The sequence below is a fragment of the Rhinolophus sinicus genome, linkage group LG16, assembly GCF_036562045.2.
Source record: "Rhinolophus sinicus isolate RSC01 linkage group LG16, ASM3656204v1, whole genome shotgun sequence".
NCBI classification, from domain to species: Eukaryota; Metazoa; Chordata; class Mammalia; order Chiroptera; family Rhinolophidae; genus Rhinolophus; species Rhinolophus sinicus.
Window position 1 is genome coordinate 9,855,516 of NC_133765.1, and position 25,146 is coordinate 9,880,661.

Below are 25,146 nucleotides of genomic sequence, written 5' to 3' on the forward strand. Positions count from 1 at the left end.
TTGAGAATGATTCATCTAATCCATCTTCTGTGTTTTACCTATAAAGAAATTGAGGCATGAGGTTAAGTGGGTTGCTGAAGGTTAGTGACAGGACACAGGCTAGAATTTAGGTCTCTCGACCTCTAGTCCTGAGCTCTTTATATCGCATCATCTAACGTGACTGTTTCTAGTCTGGTATGGTTCTTTTCTCCCCCTACCTTTGTTGAGATAGAATTGATGTATAACATTGTGTTGATTTGATAACATGCATTTATTGTGAAATGTTTACCACAATAAGGTTAGTTAACATCTATCACCTCACAGTGATTACCAGTGTTTTTGTGTAGCGAGAGCATTTAAGATCTCTGTTAGTAATTTTCAAGTATATAAAACAATATTGTTAACTGTAGTCACTGTGCTGTATATATTAGATCCCCAGAACTTACTCATCTTACAAGTGGAAGTTTGTACCTTTTAATCAACATCTCCCCATTTCCCTCATCTATCAGCCCCTGGTAACTACCATTCTACTCCCTGTGTTTATGAGTTCAGCTTATTTTTAGATTCCACAAAATTCTTTATGTTCCAGAAGAACTGACTATGTGGTACGGCCCAGCACGGGGGAGGAGAAACGAGTTTTTCAGGAGCAGGTAAGAAATAGCTAGAACCCAGTGTAAATCTCTGCATCTGTGAGGTCACACAGAGAGAGGCTCTCCTTGAGTCCAGATTCTTAGAGGAAATTCACACCTTTAACCTTAGATATTCTGTCGGTTGGGATTATTTGTCAGGGGCAGAAATGGTGTGAAGAAAGGGGATGAGAAATGTTTTGATGATGTTTTCTTCTAGATAGCAAAATACATTTATATTTACCTCTTTGTCCCTTTGCTAGTGACGAGGGCTTTGGAGACTATCCTTTTCCCATTGTAGTTGGCTCAATATTCCTAGTGGAATAGACTGTTTTCTTCTGGTTTTAATCTCTCCAGGTTGATCCCTTATTGTATGGGAACCTCTAGCGAGAACCCCACTAGTTCTGACTTACAAGCCACGTGCCTTTTCTCTTGATAGGAGCGTTACAGATACAGCCAACCCCATAAGGCATTCACCTTTCGCATGCATGGCTTTGAGTCCGTAGTGGGGCCCGTGAAGGGCGTGTTTGATAAGGAGACCTCACTCAACAAGGCTCGGGAGCACTCCCTGCTGCGCTCTGACCGGCCTGCCTATGTCACCATCCTGTCTCTTGGTATGCTCACTTTTTTTTTCTCTAATTAGCTGTGTTCTCTCCCACCCCCCATCCCACAGGAAGGCTTTGAGGGTCAGGTGTAGCTTTAGGAAGCTTAGGAGTTGGGGAAGGGGGAATTCTACCCCCCCAGAGATTTATCAGGAACGAGTGTTTCTTCCCTGAAGTTTTGTGTCATGAATCTCTTTGGCAGTCTGGTGAAACCTGTGGGCGCCTTCTCAGAATTATGTCTTAAATTAAATGCATAAAATAAAATGTATAGAGTTACAAAAGAAACCAATCATATTGAAATAATTATCAGAGTATTAAGACAAATTTGTGCAGAAATATATGTGTTTTTATTATATTAAATGACAAGCTCTAGCAGTAGGTCTTATAAGTTCTGTAATTTCCAAATAGTGATAAGTGGAAATGATTTATTTTGTATGCAACAGTTGTAATATGATATGAAAATATCTGATTTCTCTTACAACATCACAGCACTGCCAATGCATGGTTTGTTACCTTGGTTTATAATAATTCTAAGATACCATGGCCTTTCAGTTTTGGCTGAGTGTGAGGAGTGTGTAGGAAACTGCCCCTAGAGGGCAGTGTCCACCCAGTTCTGAGTCTGAGTAAGGATGAGAAACACTCTCGGAACCTCACCCACCAGAACGAGGGGAGGATAATGTTCCTCAGCAGAAGCCCCGCTTGACCCATGGACTTTTCATTTTTTAATGTCATCAGTTCGCGATGCCGCAGCCCGGCTGCCTAACGGAGAAGGCACTCGGGCAGAGATCTGTGAATTGCTCAAGGACTCCCAGTTTCTTGCACCAGATGTCACCAGCACTCAGGTAGGATGGAGAAGAGATTAGTTTTGTTTTGTTCCAGAAGGGATTTAAGAAAAGTTACAAGGAAATATGAAATATAATAGCATAAGTTTTTTAAAAACTGAAGAAGAAAGAAGGATATCTCGAGAAATGCAAATAGTGATAACCTACGACTCTTGTTGTCAGTGAAGCACAGATTTGACTCTAACCTTTCCTTCAGCTTCTCCTAAAGGTCTTAGTTCACCATCTCCTTCAGGTGACAGCAACTCAGTCTCTCAGGAATCTTAGTGTTTCCTGTCTTGCCAAGTGATACATAGTGAGTTACTGTCACCACCAAGCTGAGATACGATCTGTTTATCAGCTGTGACTTACACCCAGTGATTTTTCCCCAGTGTCCAAGTCTGCCTTGTCCCTGACCCCCTTTGTTCTGGTTCTTAGGTGAATACGGTAGTGAGTGGTGCACTGGATCGCCTACATTATGAAAAAGACCCATGTGTGAAATATGACATTGGACGAAAGCTGTGGATCTACCTGCATCGTGACCGGAGCGAGGAAGAGTTTGGTGTGTGAGGCCTCTGGGCAGTGTGTCCCCCTAGATTAAGGATCCTTCTGACTTTCTGCCTTAGTTGCATTGTGCTTTTTGTTGGCATTCTGGCAGGACAGGATTGTAAAGGCAGGACTTACCCTACCAGCGAGGCCTTAATAAAACCACCCTTACTATGCTGAGGTTAAAGGGTTGCTGAATGTTACCACTCTTGTTTACAGAGCGGATTCACCAAGCACAAGCAGCTGCAGCTAAAGCCAGAAAAGCCCTTCAGCAAAAACCCAAGCCCCCATCCAAGGTGGTAAGTGACCTCCTGAGAGCATGTGGCTGAGTGGTTGGGGGATGGCGGCAACTAGGCCTTCCCTTCACTCAGTGCATCAGGAGCCCTAGGGGCCGTACCTTCCTTGGTGGGCCTTCATTAAATCTGCATGTGGATTTCTCTTCATCGTCTGCTTATAGAAGTCCAACAGCAAGGAGAGTTCAGTGAAGGGCCTCAGCAGTGGTCCTTCTGAGCAAAGCCAGATGAGCCTCAGTGACTCCAGCATGCCACCAACCCCAGTCACACCTGTGACCCCCACCACTCCAGCTTTGCCTGCCACTCCCATCTCCCCTCCACCTGTGTCTGCAGTCAACAAAAGTGGCCCTACTACTGTCTCGGAGCCAGCTAAATCTAGCTCAGGGTAAGCTCTTCTATTTCTTCTGTAGCTTTTTCCTTCCAGCGTCTTTTTTGTACGCATGCACTAAATTGTTTTTTGTTTCCCCCGATTTTCCTCATAGCGTTCTTCTGGTATCTTCACCAACAATGCCACAGCTAGGAACAATGCTTTCCCCAGCTTCCAGTCAGACTCCACCAAATTCTCAGGCTGCTGCCCGTGTTGTGAGCCACTCTGGCTCATCTGGACTCCCCCAGGTGCGGGTGGTAGCCCAGCCTAGCCTTCCTGCTGTTACTCAGCAGTCAGCAGCGCCAGCACAGACACTGCCACCGATGTCAGCAGGACCACAGATTCGTGTTCCAGCCACTGCTGCACAGACTAAAGTTGTGCCCCAGGTAACCAGGGACAGCGGACCCAGAGGTGGGCTAATTTGTCCAGCGGGCAGTCTGGGTAAGGACAGAGGAGCCTTACATGGTTGTTCCTGATGATGTTTATCACAACCACTCATTTAATGTTCACAGCTGGGTTTCTGTAAGTTGTATTTTAAATGTTGGGGATCAGAACTTCAGAGGAGTTGAGTGATTTACCCGGGATTGTAACATCAGGTCCCTTGTACAGGTGGGATTAAAGCCAGACCTGTGATACTGAATCTCAAGTTCCTTCCACTGTGCCTCTCGTCTTAGCCATGCCACTCATTAGTTGTGTAATTTTAGAGAAAAGGCTTATCTTCTGCCCCATTTTCCTTTACTGTAAAAGGGGTATAATATCTGTCCTCAGTATGTAGGAATAAAATGAGACGTTAAATGTGAAAGCATTCTGAAAATGAAGATGTGCTACATAAATAGAAGAACTTGACAGTGTGCTTTTGGAGGTCGTGAGCCTTAAGCACTGTTGCATTAGAAGTACTTGTAGACGCACGCTTCCTGGGTGGTGGCCTGCTGGACACAGCTTGGCGTGCTGATCTGCATCTTAGTGTCTAATTAAGCTCTTGGCCTCATGCTCTGAACTAGGCAGTAATGGCCACCGTTCCAGTCAAAGCTCAGACCACAGCGTCCACTGTGCAGCGGCCAGGACCCGGACAGACGGGGCTCACAGTGACAAGTCTTCCTGCCACAGCCAGCCCTGCGAACAAGCCAGCCACTAGTTCTCCCGGGAGCTCTGGTCCAAGTGCTTCCGCAGCCACGGTCATTCAGAATGTTACTGGACAGAACATTATCAAGCAGGTAGGTGGGATCCGACTCCTTTGTCCCAAAGCAGAGGACAGTTGGAGATGTCAGTGATGGTGATCTTTGATCCTTAGTTCACAGGCATTTCAGGTCTGAGTTCCCACCAAGGGTAATGCAAGATGACGAAGAGATTGTTTCTGTTCTTTTCCACCCAGTTTACGATTTAGTAGCTGAGTTTCTGGATTTGGAGGAGACTCTCCATGAATCAATTTAGTTAAAATCCCATGGTATAAATTTATACAGTTTATTGGCATTTCATTTTACCATTAGTAAAAGCATATGTTTATATTTGTACTTTCTTGGTTGTAAATATGCAAGGCTAACCATTGAACCTCAAAGAACTGTTAGGCAAAACAGCAACTAGTACTGACAGGCATGCTTAATATGTGCCTGTGCCTGTACTATGCTAAACATTTTATAGGTACTAAATAATTTAATCCTGCAATGCCACGGGGTATGCATTTTTGTTATTCCCATTTTATAGATGAAGAAATGGAACCACAATGAAGAAACGTTATTTATTTATTTATTTTTGCATTAAGCAAATATTTATTGAGTGCTTTTTGTGTGTCAGGCCCTGTCCAAACTATTGGGAATTCAGTGTTGTGTCACACAGACTAAGTCCCTCCTTTGTGGAGCCCATATTCCCATAGAGCTAGGGGACGAACAGGTGCTTCAGGGCAGGTGTGGTAGGGGCTGTGAACATCAGTGAGCAGGGGAGGGGGAGAGTGCATTGTGCTGTTTAGCTGGGGTGATCAGAGAAGGCCTGTCTGAGGAGCTGGCAGCTGAAAGATGAATGAGGTTGGAGAGTGTGCCATAATCCGATTAGCTGGAGATAAAGCATTCCAGGAATAGGAGGAGCAAGTGAAAATACCTTGAGTCAGGAATACATCTGAGGAGTAACGGAAAGCCATTGTGGCTGAGGCTTAATGAGCAAGTGTGGAAGTGCTTGAGAAGTGCCAGTGGACTCCTCACTGGATGTAGGTAATAAGTGAACTTGACTGGGTCCACTGGGTTAGTGGCATTTTGGGAATGGGTTCAAAAGAGAATGCAAGGCAAGGAAATGGAGATAATGAGTATAGGTAATTTTTAGAGCAGTTTTGCTTTTGAAGAGAGCAGCGAACTCGGGCTAGAGTGGAGATGCTGAGTGGAGTAGAGCAGGGGGAGGGAGGTGTGGAGTAAAGCAGGTGTTTGTTGTGTTTTAGGATGGCAAATGTTACAGCATGTTTGCATTCTGATGGCAGCGGTCCAGTAGAAAGGGGAAAATGGCTCATGTGACAGAGAAAGTCCCTGAGGCTAGAAGGGCTGCATCTATTACATACGGGAATTTATCCGTACTCCTATCAAAATGAAGGTTGGCGCAACTATAAATAGACATTTTTGAGACAGTTGGGGAAATGTGAATATATATTATTAGGTAATAATAGGTGATTATTTTTTAATTTAAAAAGTCCTTTTCTAGATTAGAGATGTATCCAGAAGTATCGATCAGCAAAATGATAGTATTGGTTTATTTTAAAATATCCCTGCCCCCCCCCCCCCAATGTAGGGAAGGATAGACAAAATAAGATTAACAAAGCGAATCTTTGAAGCTGGGTGATAAGTATATAGATTTGTTACACTGTTCTTTTGTGAATGTTTATCATTTAAAAAACTAAAATGTTAGAAAAATATACGAAGCACACATACACATGAAATGCAGGTTTGTTTAATTATACTATGTAACCAGCGTAGCTTTGTGAATCCTTTTGTCAGTGCTGTTTCTTCCCCACCCAGGTGGCAATCACTGGGCAGCTTGGTGTGAAGCCCCAGGCAGGCAACAGCATTCCACTCACAGCCACTAACTTCCGTATCCAGGGTAAGGATGTATTGCGTCTGCCACCCTCTTCCATCACCACAGATGCCAAAGGCCAGACTGTTCTGCGAATCACTCCGGATATGATGGCCACATTGGCCAAGTCCCAGGTTACTACAGTCAAATTGACCCAGGACCTCTTCGGGACAGGAAGCGGCACTGTAGGCAAAGGCATCTCTGCTACCTTGCACGTCACTTCCAATCCAGTCCATGCCACTGATAGCCCTGCCAAGGCCAGTTCAGCCAGTGCCCCTTCATCCACTCCAACAGGTACCACCGTGGTTAAGGTGACTCCCGACCTCAAGCCAGCAGAAGCCTCGAGTTCAGCTTTTCGCTTGATGCCAGCACTTGGTGTGAGTGTGGCAGACCAGAAGGGGAAAAGCACAGTGGCCTCTTCAGAAGCCAAGCCAGCTGCCACAATCCGCATCGTGCAGGGCCTGGGAGTGATGCCTCCCAAAGCCGGCCAGACCATCACAGTTGCAACCCATGCCAAGCAAGGGTCCTCTGTGGCCAGTGGGTCTGGGACTGTTCATACTTCTGCAGTGTCCTTGCCCAGTATGAATGCTGCTGTGTCCAAGACTGTGGCCGTGGCTTCTGGGGCTGCCAGCACCCCCATCAGCATCGGCACTGGAGCCCCCACTGTGCGGCAGGTGCCTGTCAGTACCACGGTGGTTTCCACGTCCCAGGCTGTGAGTACCATTGGTGGTAAACAATAGCCCTACACTTAGGGAACCTCTTTTCAGGAATGGAAATTGGAAGCCCTGTCTGTATCACCTCATTTGACCCAAACAGGCTTATTTACTAATAGACTTTTCTTTTTTTTTTTCCCCCCAAGTCAAGTTGTCCTTTCAATCTTAGTTGTGGAGGGTGCCATTCAGCTTCAAGTTGTCCTTTCAGTCTTAGTTGTGGAGGGTGCAGCTCAGCTCCAGGTCCAGTTGCCATTGCTAGTTGCAGGGGGCGCAGCCTACCATCCCTTGTGGGAGTCGAGGAATTGAACTGGCAACCTTGTGGTTGAGAGGATGCTCTCCAACCAACTGAGCCATCCGGGAACTCAGCGGCAGCTCAGCTCAAGGTGCCATGTTCAATCTTAGTTGCAGGGGGCGCTGCCCACCATCCCTTGTGGGAGTCGAGGAATTGAACCGGCACCCTTGTGGTTGAGAGCCCACTGGCCCATGTGGGAATCGAACCAGCAGCCTTCGGAATTAGGAGCATGCAGTTCCAACTGGCTGAGCCACGGGGCCGGCCCATAGACTTTTCTTTTTTTACTTTGAAACAAATTTATGAAAGTACTTGCATACATTCATAAAGAATAGTAAAACAGTACATAAGTACATAGAGTAAAACATAAAACTTCTTTCACCACCCTCTAATTCTCCCTTCATGAGGGCTAATTATTGTTGGTTTTTGGCATTTATCCTTCTAGTCCTTTTCCTGAGCATATTCATATGTATATGTATACATGTAGTTTAAAAAAAAATCCTATGAGAGACCTTAGTTTGTCTATTTTTCTGTGATTTGCTTTATTTATTTAAAAATATGTGTTGGGGATCATTTTAAATCCACAGATAATGTGTTCATTTTAATGATACCATGGTAGTCCATGGAAGGGATGTGCTTGAACCATTCTTCTATTAAAGGGTACGTTTTCACTGTTAGAAACCAGTGCTACAGTGAATGTTCGTGTGTGTATATACGAACATGTGTTAAGTATTTCTGGAGCCAAGGTGCCTAGACTAGGCCACGGAGGTTACAGATGGAAAGTTTTGATACTCCAGTTGTGCTACCAAAAAAGCCATAGCAGCTTACACTCCCATCATGAAGGCTCCTGTTTCCCCCACCCTAACCTGTGCTGGATATCACGTCTTTTATAACTTAATGTAGCCATCCTACTGGTTAAAGACAGTTCTTTTTCTGTTTTGTTTCCCTGATCTTCAGTGAAGTTGAGCATCCAATATGGAAATTGGCATGTTCTCTCCGGTGGTGAATAAATCTTTGCCAGTTTTCTTCTAGGGTATTTGCCTTTTTCATATTGCTTGACGCCTTCTGGATGTTACTTCTTTGTGTGTGTAAATATTTTCTTCCACTCTGTCATTTTTCAACCTTGTACATGGAGCCTTTTGCTCTACAGGTATTTTATCTGAGTAGATCTATCAGCATTTCTTTTATGCTTCCTAGGTTTTGTGTCTCGTGCCTTTCTTACCCCAGGGTTATAAACGTATTAGCCTTTCTTTTCATAACATATTTTCAGAGTTTTAAAAATCATGCATTTGAAATATATTTTTGTGAGTGTGTGACATTTGGTAGAGATCTCATTTTATGTTCTTCAAATTATCCCAACGTCATTGACTAGTTTATCCCTTCCCCACTAATTTGAAATACTACATTTATCATAAACCAAATTCCCAACATAGGTGTGTTTCTGGATGTGTGCGTGTTTATTCTTTAGCCTTTAGAAAAGGAGCACTGTTTTGTATAGTGGGGTGCATATAGTGGGGACAGTATAAAACAGTTTTACTTTTCTGAGCAAGCTATGTAGTAAAACCTCAGTGATTTCGATAAAAGCCAGAGTGACAGAGGAGGGAGGACATGCACATTAGTAACACTGACCAGCCAACAAACCCTCATACATAGTGTGGCTTACAAGGACCACATCACAGAAGTTAAAATAAGGAAGAAAGGAACCAGCACTTACTTGATCCACTTTTGTTTCTCTTGAGTCCTTAGCACAGAAGCTAGTATCCGGTGGCATCTACCCTGTTATAATCGAGCTGGATAAATATAACTGGAGAACATTTAGTGGGGCAGGAAGTGCCTAATTTTCTGTCTAGCTAGCTAGTTAGACTAGTTCATGAAGGGACAATTCCAGTTGATATACTGGTAGCCCAAAATGTTTTTAAGCAGCCAAGACATTAAGAAAATAAAACCTCGGGGGCAGTCGGTTAGCTCAGTTGGTTAGAGTGCTGTGCTCTTAACAACAAGGTTGCCAGTTCGATCCCCACATGGGCCACTGTGAGCTGCACCCTCCACAATTGGCTGAAACAACTACTTGACTTGGAGCTGATGGGTCCTAGAAACACACACTTAAAGTAAATTTAAAAAGTTAAAAAAAAAGAAAGGAGAAAAAGAAAAGAAAACCTTAAGTCAGTCTACCTGGAGGCACCATCCCTAGGTATTCTGTTGCCTGTTGACATCTTTTAAGTGCTTTCTAATGGCTGCAAATTGTGAGTCAACTGTGAGGCAGTTTTGCACCTGAATACCTGACTTTGTTAGAACTATCTTGCCCAGAGGAAATATCAGTGCATTTTCTTAGCATCCTGTCAGCCACCCCTCTTGAATCATTTTTAAAAATCAGATTTACACAGGATTTTACTATATGTAATTTTATTACCAACCAAGCATTAAAAACCAGGCAACCTAAAAACAGGTGATGCATTGAAATCACAAATACTAGGTTTATTTAACTTTTTATACTTCTTAGGTATTATTAGCTTTGGGGTTGGACTTCTCTCTTGGTTGAGTTTATTATTAGTGTCCCCTAACTAACCTCTCTTATCTCTGGGAGAAACCGAGATAATGTTTCTGATGGTCTGGAGAATGTGATCTGTTCCTAATCTAGCAGGCCCTGCTGTATGCCCCCCACCAGTGAGCCTGCGTTCCAGTGAAGCAGTACTTATGCACTTACTGTGTTAACTCTTGAGTGCCTCTGTCCTTTCTCACATTTGTTTCAAACAGTTGTTGAGTACCAAGTATCGGGGGTACACAGAGGAGTAAGATCTACCCTCTAAGGATCTCAGACTCTTACTGTGCTTAAGCAGACACACACTTTCCTTTGAGACTTAGGTACACATTTAATCCCGATGAGAGCAGTCATATATGGTTGCTGCTGCTTTAGGCAGCAGGAAAGAGGATAATAACAGGACCCCTAAATGTCGTAAAGGAGCCCTTACCTACAGCCTGTGAACTGCAGTGTTATGGTGGCTCCCTGTGCCTTACCTCGGGAATATGGGGCCCTGCAGAGCACAGGGAATACAATGTCTGAGTGCTGGCTGCTGAGCTCTTACAGCTCTGGAGGGGACACTTGGTGATTTTGTGATCTCCTGTCCCATAAACTGGATTGCTTTTTCTCTCTAGGGGAAGCTGCCTACACGGATCACCGTTCCACTGTCTGTGATTAGCCAGCCTATGAAGGGCAAAAGTGTGGTCACAGCCCCCATCATCAAAGGCAACCTTGGAGCCAAGTAAGTGCTGTAGTGAGGGGTGGGCAGGGCTTCTGGGTGGCTCCTTGTCTCACACTGGGAAGGCGGCTGGTTGTCCTGGGATTCTGCTTTAAGACTTGTCCTTTGATGGGCTCATCAACAGCATTTATTGAGCCCCTAGTATTGTCATAGGTGCGTTGGCTACAGCAGTGATTGAAATAGAAAAAAATCCATGCTCTCTTCAAACTGATATTGTGGAGTGGGGAGAGAAATAATAAAGTAAAATACTATATGGGACGGTGAGACATACTATGGAGAAAAAGCAAGGAGGAAAGATGGGAAGTGCTGGGGTGGGGTTGGCAGTGACATGGCTCAGATGGCAATTTCTAGTGTAGGTGCTCGGGAAAGAAGGCCTCATTTAGACATTTCAGCCCAATGGTGTGATAGGTCAGCGGGTGAGGGCTCATATGGGAGCCGGGGCTTCCTGTGGCCCTGACTTTAAACAGGGATAAAGGGCGTGATGAAATCATTCTGACGGTCTCAAGGCAGCTGTTTTGGGGGAGAGTTTCTTGTCAGGAGCACACACCTCCCTGTCCATTACGCCCGCTGATGAAGGTATAGATAGCAGGGTCATTTTATCCAAAGCAGTAGGAGTCTTTGGGCTTGTTCTCGTCTCCTGTCATGGGAAGCTTAGAAGCTGGAAGAAAGGTAGTCTCACCAGCTGGTTTCCATTTCACTCCAGAATGCTGGAATTTTCCCTGGGCACCAGACCTCCCTGTTTTCCTTCAACACATGGCCTCATTCTGGGTGGGAGGTAATATCCCGTCCTGTCCTGTATCTCACTCCTGCTTTCCCTCCGCAGCCTCAGTGGGTTGGGCCGTAATATCATCCTCACCACCATGCCAGCAGGTACTAAGCTCATTGCTGGTAATAAGCCTGTGAGTTTCCTCACTGCCCAGCAGTTGCAGCAGCTTCAGCAACAAGGTCAGGCCACACAGGTAAGGTCCAAAGCGAACTATTGGCCAAGCCAGGCTTCTCTTTTTCCTTGCTTTTTGCTCTCAACTCATGAGCCTATTTGCAGTCTGCTGACCAGACATTCTCTCTTTGCAAACAGGTGCGCATCCAGACTGTCCCTGCATCCCATCTTCAACAGGGAACAGCTTCTGGTTCGTCCAAAGCAGTCTCCACTGTTGTTGTGACCACAGCTCCATCTCCTAAGCAGGCACCTGAACAACAGTGATTCTGAGAGAAAGATGGCTTTCATAAAAGCCCATACCTGGTCTGCCCTTCTGGCTAAAAGGAAGGGAGGTCGCATCTAAGCTTATCTGTCTAAGGAAGGCCAGTAGTGGGATGATGGCAGCAATGGCCAGGATTCTGCTGCCACATTCCACAGTGGAGGACACTGAGAAAAGTTCACTCCAGGTCTGTTCTGTACCGATCCAGGAGCAGCGTCTCTCTCAGAATTGTGTGAGGTCACAGTCGTGTCACACAAGCCAAAGTTCTGTCCTGAGAGTAGGATACGGAGAGAGGGCTTACAGTTACAGAGTGCAGACAGTGAATAAGCCTCGTTCTATATGTGGATCGTATTTTTTTAGCTTCTGGTCCTCTCTGTGACTAGTGATCTGATAGGGGTTTTGTGTCCATAAATTTTTACGTAACTTATTTTTTTAAAGAATCTATTGTACATGTTTGTCAAATAGAAACCTGGGCTTTAGCCCCCCTAAACTGATTACTTACTCTTTTGACCAGACTGAGAAAATAGCAAGATTCTTATAAGCTGGTGGCTTACTTGGTAACTACATAGAAATGAAGAGGCTTTAAGATGGGAAAGACACATCGGGAGTGAGATTGTGTGGGTTCCCTCAAACGGGCCTAGTTTGACACTACCTACCTCTTAAAGGTGGGGTATCAGGATCCTGATTGTGGTCTGTGTCTTCACCGGCTGGCTTTGTCCTCACCACGCCTGTTCACGTGCAAGTCCGCAGCCAGTGGACACAGTAGGCGAACGCCAGCAGAGGTGTTGCTTTTGTAGCACAAACTCTAGTTCAGTTCAGAGATTATATACTCTCCTTTGCTCCAGAACAAGAGTCAGCAAACCATGGCCCTTGGGCTGGCCACCTGTTTTTGTCAATAAAGTTTTGTTGGAATACAATCCATGCCCATTCGTTTATGTGTTATCTCTAGCTGCTTCCAATTTGAAGGCAGAACTGAATAGTTGCCATAGAGACTATATGGCCTCAAACTTAAAATACTTTTTAATGTGGTCCTTTAAGTAAAACTTTGCTGACTTCTACTCCAGAGTAGAGATGGCAGGAAGAGAGTAGGTGCCCCTCCCAGGCAGCACCAACCACAGAAGAGGTCAATCTGGATTTGCAAGTCATTTAATCCTGGCTATTTCACACTTGTCAGCCTCCCATCAAGCTATAGGCACATCTCAGAATGAAATTCTAAAATGTCATATTTAATTAAAGCACTGGTTGTTAATAATATATGCCTCTTTTGTATTGGAGTAGGGGTTGGGTGGTAAAGCTTTTCTGCAATGACAGGGCTTCCCTATCTCTTGAAAGTATCCAGATTATTAAAAATGTCTTTAATCTGTGGAAATTTAGTGATGATACTTCATGGGGTTGGCATGAGGAAGTGGAATTGGAGGGCGGAAAATTGGAATGGCCTAGTTTAGAGGGTGTCGCTGGGTGGAAGTTGAGTGATTAGGCGAGTTGCAGAGGAGCAGAGACAGAGTGGCTTGTCGGTGACGCAGTGGTTTTACAGACATCTCATTTGAGTCTTAAAGCAGTTCTATCAAATAGATAGTATCGTTCTTGTTTGTGAGAAAATGCAAGTCTCAGTTGAAGTTAAAGAGAACCAAGATGTAAATCCAGTCTTCTAAGTCAAGTGCCCTTTCTGCTGCCTTCCTAAGGAGAGGATGCTGTGATGTGTCATGGTGAGACTTGGGGACGAGCTGGAATTAACAGTGGTAGGCTTGGATGACAAAGAGCAGAGGTGAATTGGCTGAGGTAAGATTGAGCTTTTGATGGATAGTAGAGGGCTGGCACAGAAGTAAGATTGGTAATGGTGAGAGGTAGGGACTGCAGTAAAGGAGGCGAATTTTATCTGAGTAAAGGAGACTGCATCTGTTTTATAATGCTTTCATATTTGCATGTCATTATTTCCTAGAGTCCCATTTCACACGAAAAGTCCATGTGACAGTTTCTAAATGAGAAAAAGATAGAAATTTGAAGAATCCTGTCTCAGGTATTTACGGCTGGTTAAAACAAACTTCCTCTGAATTTACTTAACAAATGATTTCATAAAAGTAGCTCTGGTAATCAACCCCAACTCTACCCCACACTTATTTACTGAAGTCACCTGACTGCCTGTCTCCTTATTGCCCGCAGACATTTATAATACATCCGAGGACAGGTATGTTTCAGGATGCCTGTGGAGGACTGACTCCCTGGGAAGCATAATTGGGCCCTGGCCAGCCTGTCAGTGGAGCACATAGAATGGAAATCCCCTATTGGAGTTCAAGTGATGTCACCATCATTTTTACCAAACATGGTTCCTTGGATGCAGACCTCAGGAGTCTTACAGAGATGTGGCTTTGGTGGGTGTCTGGGGGGAACAATTCCAGAAGAACTTGTGGCGGCCTCAGTGTCAGGTTGACAGAGACTGGTAAAATTCAGACCGTGTGTCTTAAGACTTTTTTTAGATGGATTTGGAGAATAGCATTGTGATGAGTTTGTACTTTAATACCACATGTAAGAATGTTTATGCAAGAGTCGATCACTTCCGTGAAGGTATCCCCAACCATGCTGTGAAAGGGGCATCCAAATAAATTTTAATGTTTTATATTTAATCTTCACACCTCATCTCACTCTGGAGAAAATACTGCATTTCCTTCAAGTATTCTGCCCTACCCCTTTTTAATCAAAACAGAGATCTTCACTTTGGAAGTAAAACCAAGAATAGGTTCTTTCTTCCCACCTCCAGTCCCTAAGGAAAGAACATGTTTTACATTAATTGCCAACGTTAGGTCCTCTAGTCCTTGAATGAATATTTGGGTTTCTACTCAGCAGGCAAACCAAAGTGGATCCTGAAAGGGGACCAACAGGTTCTCTAAAAATTAAATCGGTGTTTTCAAGTAGCTCATTCTTACCCCCTAAGCTGTGACTTCAACTCTGAAATGCTGGCTAAGTCTGGGAGCTTACCTCTCACTGAGCACAATGTTTCTTCAAGCACATACAGTGCTTCAGATAAGTGATCTCTGCCATATTTGTGTTAATACGGGGTAGAGGCTAAGTAAGCTGGCCTTTGAATTCTTCTGAAGACTGGTTCTGCAGCTTAGTAGCTGTGTGGCCTTGGGCTAATCAACTTCTCTGAAGAACCTGATGTACTTACGTTACAGGTGGTTGTGAGAAACAAGTGAGATACATATTTCAAAATCTGAAAAATGCCAAACAAATGAATGGTACTGTTTGGTCTATAAGACCTTTCAAATTTGTCCTAACTTCCTTTTACCAGTTTATAGAACTTAATATATTTAACTCTCCATGTCCTTTCTTGCTTCATTGCCTTTGTGCAGACTGTTCTCTTGGCCTTGAATGTGCATTTTTCTATGGGGCAAACTTCCCACTTGTCTTCCCTCCTTTATCTCTCCTGGTGTTTGTATGTACTTACCCCGTTGGCACCAGTCACCCTGTATGTAACTGCTTGCATCTCTCTCCCATTAGATTGTGAATTCCGTGCTGGACACATATTTTGTTAATCCTTACAACCATTTCAGTGCCAAGTAAATGTTAAATATTTGTTGAAGGAAGTTTTTTAAAAAAAGAACAGATCCAGAACCAGTACTAGAGTATCGAAACTTATATTACTCGTTCAAGATTCTTATCCTTTGCTTTCAGCTGTATTTAAATTCAAGGCCTGACATTTTTCTCTCTACCCCGTTATACAGATTTCATGTCAGCATCCTCTTATGAGGGTACTTTTGAGGAGTCAGAACATCTGAGTTCCAGCTCTCAGCTGGGCCACTAACTAGCTTCCTGATTATTTAAAAAAAACAAAAAAATCACCTTTGGCCCAACTTTATCACTTAACAACTGTGGTATTCAGTACTCTGGAATACTATGATTAGTTAGGAGATGTTTTAACAAGTAACACTGAAAATACCAAAGCTCATGAGTTACTATTTTTAAAAAACACATGTTGGAATTGCATCTCTAAAGGCACTGTCATTCACCTTCTGATAAGGAAGTACCTACTTTCTTAAGAAAGAAAAGAGATACATCATTAAAAGCAGTAAGTTCTGCTGGATTCATATTCTGGATTCATTCATGAAGCCACTTCCTACTCTGAAACTTTCAGAGTCTCTGATTTCTGAGAGACAAAGGCTTGCTTCATTTTGCTTTTTGAAGGATACCACACTGACACACACTTTAGTCAATTAAATAAGAAGGTGCAAATAGAACTAGTGAGAGCAGACCAAAGCAAGCATTAAAATGGAGAGATGAGCTACACCTTTGAACACTAGCTTTTTGTGCTCAAAGGGACGTGGCCACCCCCACTGATGACTGATGGTCTCCTCTCACTCCTCATCTGAACCACTCAAAAGGGCCTTCTGGCAAGTGTGATCTGACTTCAGCTTCTGAATCCCAATGATTTCTCCTCCTCGCCTCTTTAACCGATGCAAAAGGCTGTAATAGAGAAACAGACAAATTAGCCCCTCAGACTTCCCTATTCCCTCACCCAAGAAAGTGAAGGCATCTACTGGTTCTTAAAGCACTTTCTTTATAGCTGTATCAGATACTGTGATTACCTGTCTACACATCTGACTTCTTGGACAGTATTCATTGGTAGATAAAGAGACCATAGTTAATAATATTTAATAGTGAATGTTGTGATTGAGAGTAAACTTGGGTCTCCTGCCTCCCACTTTATTGTTTCATTGACCATAGAACTAAATCTATAACCTTGAGTTGCCTTCTGTTTGGTCTGTGTGGAACTCCTTCTGGGTGAAGTATACCTGCTTTGGCTAGGGAAATCAGGAACCAGGAAAAGGGGCAGCTGCAACAACAGAACTAATAATACATGCTAAAAGTCACTCTTGCACTGTAACTAAAGAGAGCCTCTGCCATTTACTCATTGGGTGAACTTGAAATTACTGTCTCTTGAAGCTCTCTAAAATGTACAGTACGTACTTCATAAAGTGGTAGGATTAAATGGGGTAGTACACTTTTAAGTGCTTCCCACAGAGCCTGGGAGAACACACATAGGGATTCTTAGCTATCATAATAACGTCTGAAGAGCACTTTAGAGTGCACTCGCTGCTGTGGTATCTTACTGTCACAACAGCGCTGGGAAGTAGAGAGGGCAAATCCAGGAATAAGGTCATGGGCTCAAAATGAGCCAGGGACAGAGCAGGGACTGCCATCCCGTGCTGATGCCTAATTCACAGTTTTTTCCTATCACACCACAGGCTTAAAAGTTGGTCAGAAATTCATTTGAAACCTGGGTCTCTCAGGTGACTGTGACCTGACAGGTCCTTTACCTTCTTAAAGCCTCGTCACCTCATTTGCAGGTGTAGGGTACCTTGCCCAGAACTTCCCATGCAGTTGGTACTTGTTAAGCGGTAGAGGTTAGCATTGCTTAGTTAAGAAAGGTGGGTCACTGGAAATAAAAACGATGCAGTGCAGTAAATTTCTGGGGCAGGGGTTGGCTAGCAAGAAGGAAAACGAGTCATCGTCTCTCAGACATACCAGCAAACAAGAGAGTAGTTGGTGGCCACAATGCAGAGGGCAGCCACGTAGTGCCAGCAGAAGCACATGGTGATGAACATGATGTTTGCGTCATCTTGCTGGTCCCATGTGGGTCCTCCCGACGGCGGGAAGAGCACAAACCCAATCTGGAGGGTTATACAGGGAAGTCAGCCTTGTCGTTCGTCGGTCCTGAGAAAGCAACCTAGCCTCCTTCCTCCTTCCTGTGGCCACGAGAGCTGTCCACACCTTCCCCTCTACCTCATTTCCCACACCCACATTAGCATAGAAAAGCCTTTTGTACAGGAAAACTGCTCTAAGTTAATTCTGGTTTTAGTAGAGGCTTCTTTAAACCAAAATTTCAGGTGAACAGTCTAGCAAGTGGAGCCTGTAGATGGTATCAGTACCTCCATTAAGGAGGGCAGATAAGGAAATATGTCATCTGTGCCCTGTGTATGTTCCATAGATTCTGCTTGTTAATGGCTCAGCAGGATATTAAAGATACATGGATGGTAAGAAAAGCAGCCATCTAAACCCATGCACGTGGTATGTTAGTGCTGCACCGTCAGGACTTCACTTGCACATGCTCAGTGGGGCCTCTTGATCCATACAATGTGAGGACCATTGTTTGAATAATTACCTGCCAGAACCAGGTGCCTTGAAGAATAACGAGACTGGTTCGGAAAAGTTCCAGCACAATATTGTCCCGAAGGATCACCTCTAAGAAGATACTGAGAGCCCCTCCAAACACAGCACACAGCAGGAGCGAGTGGATGTACTGGTCCAGTGGTGGTCGGTTATGAACATGGTGGTAGAAGAGAAAACCTGCCACAAAGCCATTTAACAGCTGTGAGAGATTTGCTTGTTTCTACTTCAGAGCATTCATTCTAGACTTTCTCCGTTGTTAGAATTTCCTCCTAGACCTGTCTCAAAGCTAGATTTTTCAGCACTTGGGAAGTCAGTTTATTTATATAACATTACAGGGCAACAAATATGCAGATTAAGTGTATTTCATGTATGTGTGTGAAGTGGGTATAAGCAGCAAAGAATATATCTTTTCAAATCTCAGGTAGGGTTCAATACAGGATGGGTAAGTGAAACGTTGCTGATTTGTAACAAACTGTGTGATTACTTGAATTTCAATTTTGCCCTCATTCCACCTTTTTGAACTCTTCCTGAATGAGGTACAAAAGTGAGGTTGTTGGATTACAAAATGCTTTTTCATGACCCCAGTTAATAGGGGATATATTGGGAGAGCTGTCCTAGTTGTTGGGGCGGGGGGTCTCCTATTTGTGAGGCAGTCCAGACAATAACACTTCAGGGTGTGGGGTGGAGTGCAGTTTTTTTCCCCAAACCACAGGGAGTTAGTCTGGCATGGTGGCATTCAACCAGTCTGGTATGTTCAGAGTGTTCCTGTATGTTTCCGTGTGGGTGTGCACACATGCACTCAACACACGAGCACGGGAGTGATGGCGTGGGGAGGGCAGGGAAAGTTTGTGCACTGTTAGCCAGTGGCTTTAACGAAAAGCCTTGTGCTTTCACGTGCTGCTTTGTGGAAATACATCATCTGTACCATCCAGAGCAAAGGACCAAGTCCTGCTCAGGTCTTTGAAGTTCAGAGATTCGGATTTGTCTGGGGAAGGTTATATTTGCAATAGTTCTGTTCTTACAAAAGACCCTGATCCTTTGTAAGCACAACTCGTCAGTTTCTTTTCAGCGTCCTTTTTTCTGTCCTTACCACTAAATTACCTTCGGTGAATGCTGCCACAGCCATAACCAATCTGTCAACCCCTAAGGGAACATGGTTGACGAGATAGGTGAGCATATCAGTGATTCCTGAGATTGCAAAGAATAGATACATGGTGCTGTGCTGCCAGTTCATTAACTTTATCCAGTGATTTTCAGTGTACAGGTGGGCGTGGGGCCCATCCGGAACAAACTGCTCCGCCAGGATCCCTGCAGGGAAATGAGAGTGGAAATTGAGGGAAGAGTAGTTACAAGACAAACACGAGACAGCAAAAAAATAACCCGAGTCATGAACAAGGTCGAGATGTGGGTGAAGGTGGATCTACTTTGCTGCCTCAGGTGCAGCTAACTTAGTAAAAAGGTACTTGCTGAGGAACCTATGTAGACATCTTGCCTGTATTGTTGTTTCTTGGGCTGATGGGAGAAGGGGAAGAGCAGAAACAATAGAAACAAATGCAGCCACACAGGTCTACAAGAAATTTGTCTAGTAGCTGAAACAAGGCGTCGTCACCTAAGTGAGTCTGACAGATACCTTAATCTTTAGGCTCCCTCTGCCAAGTGAGCAGTGAAAGAAATCGCGGGAGGAAGCAGTTAGGTTGAGAATATAGAATCCGTGCAGGCAGATTCTAGTGATGAGGACACTTGTGCACACCTGAGGGAGAGAAGCAGCTCCCAGTTGTGTTTCTGTCAGGGCATACTTCAAGTGAGGGCTCTTCCTAGGCACGGAGCAAGCTCTTTGACCTTGGGTCCTTCCCATAGCTTTAGGTCTCGGTGCCCTAAACACTTCACCTTGGTGTTTCTAGCCATACTGTATCTTAGGAGAGGCAAGCTTTAGAGACTGGGGCCAGAAGACTGATGAGCTGTGCCACAGCGTAGCTAGTTCTCAGTTCTGATCCCTTCTGCTGTCACCTGTTTCGGAAGGCAAAAGATTTGCCTTCATGCCTGGTGCTCCAAATGTTCTTAGGGCCTAGAGTAAATCCTCCATGACAACATGCTGGACCCTGTTCACCAAACTTTTTTTTTTCTGAAACCCAACCCATTTCTGAATTTATGCATAAAGGATCAAGGAGGTGGTGAAAACAACCCAGGAAGAGGAAGTCTCTGTGACACTAGAGCAGAAGCCCTGTGAGAGCAGGGACTATGGTTCTCCAGTGTACTCGTATCACCAATATCCAGAACAAGTTCCTGGCACAGGGTAGGAGTTCAAGAGATTACTGGTTCATGAGTACTATTTTCACCCAAGTAGAATTTCTCTAGCGTTATTTAGGCAAAGTTGATGCTGTCCTTACCATTTAAGCTATATGGTCCCTGTTCTCAGCTCCAGAAAGATGAGAAAGCCTTTCTGATACCCGAATGGCTGCTGGAGGGGAAAATTCAGCTGGACGGGGCAAACAAAGCTATGCACCTTTGCTGACTCCAAGAGAAGCTACTGTCATTGCTTCAGCTCCTCCCAAGGACTGTAGGCCAACGATGGTACGTGGCAAATGCAATTTCAGAATAAGACCCCTCATTACTCACGTGATGGGCTAATCCTGAGGAAAAACGCTTTCTACTGTTGGCACTTGTTCCTTGAAGGCCACCAGTGGAGTGGATGGATGACGAGTAAAGCGGAAGTGGGTGGATTTTGTAGGAATGGGGCACAGTAAAGAAAGATCCCTCCCAAACCAGCTTCTGTTGGCTTTTTTCAATGTCTTCCACTGCCTCTCTCACTAGCCTTCTGGCATAAACTCCCCTCTTTATAATTGCTTGAGATTTGGGGGTGGAGGATATGCCAGTGAGTTTGGTGTTAACTACTCTTGAGATTTTAGTGGAGAGACAGTTGGGAGGGGGGAGATAATTTTTCTAAAACAAAACTCCATTTAGTACTTTTTCATAGCTCACATACATGAACTTTATCTTAACTTGTTTTTTTCTATTTTTGTGTTTTATCTTTTTCATACAGTATGCCTTCAGCTCCTATAACTTATACCTATGTCCTTCCAGGGCAAGAAATGTAGTTTGTTTGGTAATTTTTCATAGCGCACTAAGATGTAAGGTGCTATTTTAACTGTTAATATTATGAAGTTTGGTACACAACAGATGTTATGATGAAGTATTTAGTGACCAACTGAAAATCCTTGTTCTATTATCCCTACCAGTGGAAACATCCATTTCACAGGGTCCAGAAAATGGGTTAAAGATTCTGGGTATGATGGAGAGACACCCTGGACCAGATTACCCCATTCTTACCAATGACTGAAAATAAAGTTCTGATTGCAGCTTCAATGATCTCCAGATGCTGATAATAATGAATCAGTTGGCTCCTTTTTCCCTTTTGATGAAAGTACTTCAATGGGTACTTCACTGACCACCACAGTCCAACAATCAAGAAGAAACTCCCTGGGAGAGCATGGCCCTTGAAGTTTGCCATCGGGGTTCTAGGACACCTGAAAAATAGGGACAGCTGTTAGGTGGCTCAATGAAGAAAACAAATGGGTATTTTGGAAGGAAACCCCCTATGAGACTGAGGATTCCAAATCATAGCTGTATTAAGAAGGATCCACTCATTCTCACAAAATAAGTCTTTATGTTGTGTCACTGAAGCCTTGTCTGTTGAGTGAGTTATCTGCCCAGGTGGATAACACTGGCCCTGAGGCTTTAAAAACGTGGGTAAATAAAAAGGGGAGGCGGGGAGAAAGATAGGTAAATAGTAACTGATCTCAGGGTATAAAAGCCTTCCAAACGTAAAGGAGGGGACTAGGAAAGAAAAATACTCACCGACATAAGCATTTTATAGATCAAAAACACCAGAAGGCAAACAGCCAATCAGGAAAATGTTTGTTAACAGTTATGGTAAATGAGTATTTGTGTTGAGAAGCTGCACTGGCGCATTGAATTATGAATATGCAGGTTATGACCTGCTGCATGAAGAGGCACAAGCCACTCACAATTGGCAGGGAGCTCCCTCAGCATCCAAGCTCCCTCCCACCTTGGGGAAATGAAAACCATGAGCTTGTTTTGGCTGAAGGCATAGTTTCAATACACTCACACAAAGGCAGCAGCATCACAAGATTTATTATTTACAGATCCCAGAAATGGGGTAGCAGAGGGAGGCAGTGAGCTGCTACGTTCAGCCCTCTGTCCCAGGTCACAAGCCAGCAGGAGACAGACAGCAGGGTAGCAAGCACCTATTACTTTTAAGATGGCTGGGGTAAAGGGTCACTAACTTTTTGAGGGCTAAGCTCTTAAGTGGTTATTTTAAAAGGGGAAAAGCAAAGCCAGAACTTGGGGTCGGAATCCTAAGCTCAGGTCTTTTCTAAATGTCCAGACTCTGGGTGTGAGTAGGGTTGTCACACTGTACAATGTCGAGGCAGTGACTCCAAATAGCTGTTCTTTTATCACAATGTTCCCTTGGAGAGCCTTTAGAAATTAGTATTAAAAAAAAAAAAAAAAAAAGACCATAGAAGAATGGGCAAAGACATGAACAAAATTCACAAATAATACAAATTGATAATAAACCGCACTGTAATTGAAGACGTGCAAATAAATGCACAGTATCATTTTCACCAAATTGGAAAATAATTTAAAAATTAGATTTGATGCAGCCCTCTAGTATAAATAAAAATGGTCAATATGATTCAAATTTGGTAAAAGTAAAATAGTTACATAAACACCACCTTATTCCAAAAAAAGATCTCAGGCATGGTTTCTTTTATCCTACTTACACTAGTATAGACTATCAGGTCAACATTATGAGTGTTACATAGAATTTATTCAAAAGGAAAATCATTGTTCTTCCCTGTGGCCTAGGTGGTGACCTAAAAAAAATATAGGGTGGGAGAAAAATAACAGTTGATGGGGATCTAGAAAATACCATTTAGGGAGATAGAGTATCAGCGGTCTGCACAGCCTACTTCAAACCCTGACCATTGGGGGTCCTATCTCTGTCACTGGCTACATCGTCAGGGCTGTTTCTTGTCTGATACATTTACAGCTGAGGTTTCCACCCTTCATAAAGAAATTTCACAAGCTTTAAAAAAAATGCTAATAGTTTTTAAAAAGTCAAACAGTATTTAAAGGTTTACAATGCAAAACAGCAGCCCCATAGTCCCTCCCTCCTCACCCCCTAGTGAAACCACTTTAAACCCTTTCCACTGTTTCTTTTGGTATTTACCACCATGATTCTAGTTAATGTGTGCACGCTGCCATCTGTTAATTTATTGTTGTCAGACATTATCAACCAACTTCCTGGAGCTCTCTTACAACCTCTCCCTTCTCTTCACCCCTTCATTTCCACAGTAGTTACATTAGACTCATTTGTTTAAATCATTCGTTTCATTATTATGGCTGTAAATCCAAAATCCTTCCCAGGGCCTGTAAACTCCACGTGATCCTGTGCTCCCTCTTTGATCTCTCCTGTCTGTCTACCCCTGCAACACAGGGGCCCTTCCATTGCTTAAACAAGTATACTCCACGCCTGTTTCAGGGCCGCACACTCTCTGTTCTTTCTAGAACAATTTTCCCGCAGACAGTCAACAGTTGTCTCCTTCACTTTACTTGGATCTCTGTTCAAATGTTTCTTTATTCCCTGACTACTTTATGTAAAATAGCAGACATGTTCCCCTTTTCAATCCATGTATACTTCTAAATTTTCTTTAAAGCGTGAATCACTATGTGATACTATATACTGAATTTTTTAAAAAGCATCTATCTTCATCCTCTAGAATGTAAGCTCCTTGAAAGTAGGAGTTTGATCTATTTTGTTACTGCAGTTAGCCTAGTACTTGCAACAGGGCCTGACACATAGTAAGTACTCAAATATTTGTGGAATGAATGCTGATCCAAATAGTGTATTATGGGTAATGTTTTCAATGTTTTTGTTTTATTCTGGAGTTAATAGTTGCCTTGCTTTTCATTTGTTTAGTTTTCCATATATCTAATCACTGTGTTTTTCTACAAAATAGCTAACAGATCTGTCAAATTTCTACCAAACTGATGTCTAGATATTCTAACATCAGATAACTTATCAGTTCCGTTTTATTACTAGAGACCTCTCTTCCAGGGCTTTCTAGCTTCTTACTCCAAAACTGGACTGGTTCTTTCATCCTGAAGCACTCAGTACCATCTATGAAATTCTCTTTGCCTTTTTCCTGTTTTGGATCCCCTGTTTCTTGGATGCTATTTATTTTTCTTTCTGGGTTTACTTCCTTTAACATGCCTCTAGTTATTTCCCCAAATATGCACGAAAGGTAGATTCTTTGAGAATTTGCATGGCTGACAATCTCTGTCTTTTTTTTTAATCAAAATGGTTTATTTAATCTATTCATATTTAATGTAATTATGGATATGGTTACATTTACAACCATTTTGCTATTTGTTTTCTGTGTCTCTGTTTTTTTTTGTTTTGTTTTTTTTTAGGTTTATTTTTTAGAGCAGTTCTAGATTTACAACAAAATTGAGAGGAAGGTACAGAGACTTTTTGTATATGCCCTGCCCCCACACATTCATAGTCTCCCCTGATATTGACAACACTAACCAGAATGGTACATTTTTTACCAAGGATGAACCTGCTTTGACACGTTATAATCACCCAAAGTCCATAGTTTACTTTGGGGTTCACTTGATGCTGCACATTCTGTGTGTTCGCACAAATGTATAATTACATGTATCCATCACTATAATATCATACAGAGTATTTTTACTGCCCTAAAATGTGCTCTGCCATTCATCTCTCCTTTACCCCTTCCCTGGCAACCACTGATGTTTTTGTCTCCATAGTTTTGCCTTTCCCAAAATGTCATATAATTGGAATCATATAGTATGTAGCCTCTTCAGATTGGCTTCTCTCAGTAATAATATGCATTTAAGTTTCTGCTATGATGGCTTCATAGCTCATGTATTTTTAGCACTGAATAATATCCTATTGTCTGAATGTACCACAGTTTATTTACCCATTCACCTATTGAAGGACATCTTGGCTGCTTCCAAGATTTGGCAGTTATGAATAAAGCTTCTGTAAACATCTGTGTGCATGTTTTTGTGTGGACGTAAGTTTTTATCTGTTTTGGGTAAATACCAAGGAGCAGGATTGCTGGGTTGTATGGTCAGAGTATGTTTTGTAGAAACTGCCAAACTGTCTTCCAAAGTGGCTGTAGCGATTTGCATTCTCA

General features: G+C 43.3%; 2 protein-coding genes across 8 annotated transcripts in view; one reads left to right on the top strand and one right to left on the bottom strand.

The window, feature by feature from the left end:
- NFRKB (nuclear factor related to kappaB binding protein) overlaps nt 1-12,986 on the top strand; it is a 35,350-nt gene extending 22,364 nt beyond the window's left edge. For 3 of the 5 annotated variants that reach the window (XM_019713979.2, XM_019713975.2, XM_019713977.2), the window contains exons 15-26: nt 569-629; nt 1,045-1,219; nt 1,943-2,049; nt 2,464-2,587; nt 2,791-2,870; nt 3,029-3,249; nt 3,347-3,617; nt 4,233-4,445; nt 6,225-6,992; nt 10,435-10,541; nt 11,362-11,497; nt 11,614-12,986. In XM_019713979.2, coding sequence (XP_019569538.2) covers nt 569-629; nt 1,045-1,219; nt 1,943-2,049; nt 2,464-2,587; nt 2,791-2,870; nt 3,029-3,249; nt 3,347-3,617; nt 4,233-4,445; nt 6,225-6,992; nt 10,435-10,541; nt 11,362-11,497; nt 11,614-11,739 — 2,389 coding nt within the window. In that variant the 3' untranslated portion in view covers nt 11,740-12,986. The remainder of the gene's footprint in view (nt 1-568; nt 630-1,044; nt 1,220-1,942; nt 2,050-2,463; nt 2,588-2,790; nt 2,871-3,028; nt 3,250-3,346; nt 3,618-4,232; nt 4,446-6,224; nt 6,993-10,434; nt 10,542-11,361; nt 11,498-11,613) is intronic. The other 2 variants (XM_019713980.2, XM_074321875.1) reach the window with 2 other exon arrangements.
- Nucleotides 12,987-15,350: 2,364 nt separating this feature from the next.
- Nucleotides 15,351-25,146, bottom strand: part of TMEM45B (transmembrane protein 45B) — a 35,595-nt gene continuing 25,799 nt past the window's right edge. For all 3 annotated transcript variants that reach the window (XM_074321877.1, XM_074321878.1, XM_074321876.1), the window contains exons 2-6: nt 21,227-21,423; nt 19,001-19,207; nt 17,892-18,076; nt 17,255-17,400; nt 15,351-16,192 (exon numbers count right to left, since the gene is read on the bottom strand). In XM_074321877.1, coding sequence (XP_074177978.1) covers nt 16,084-16,192; nt 17,255-17,400; nt 17,892-18,076; nt 19,001-19,207; nt 21,227-21,407 — 828 coding nt within the window. In that variant the 5' untranslated portion in view covers nt 21,408-21,423 and the 3' untranslated portion in view covers nt 15,351-16,083. The remainder of the gene's footprint in view (nt 16,193-17,254; nt 17,401-17,891; nt 18,077-19,000; nt 19,208-21,226; nt 21,424-25,146) is intronic.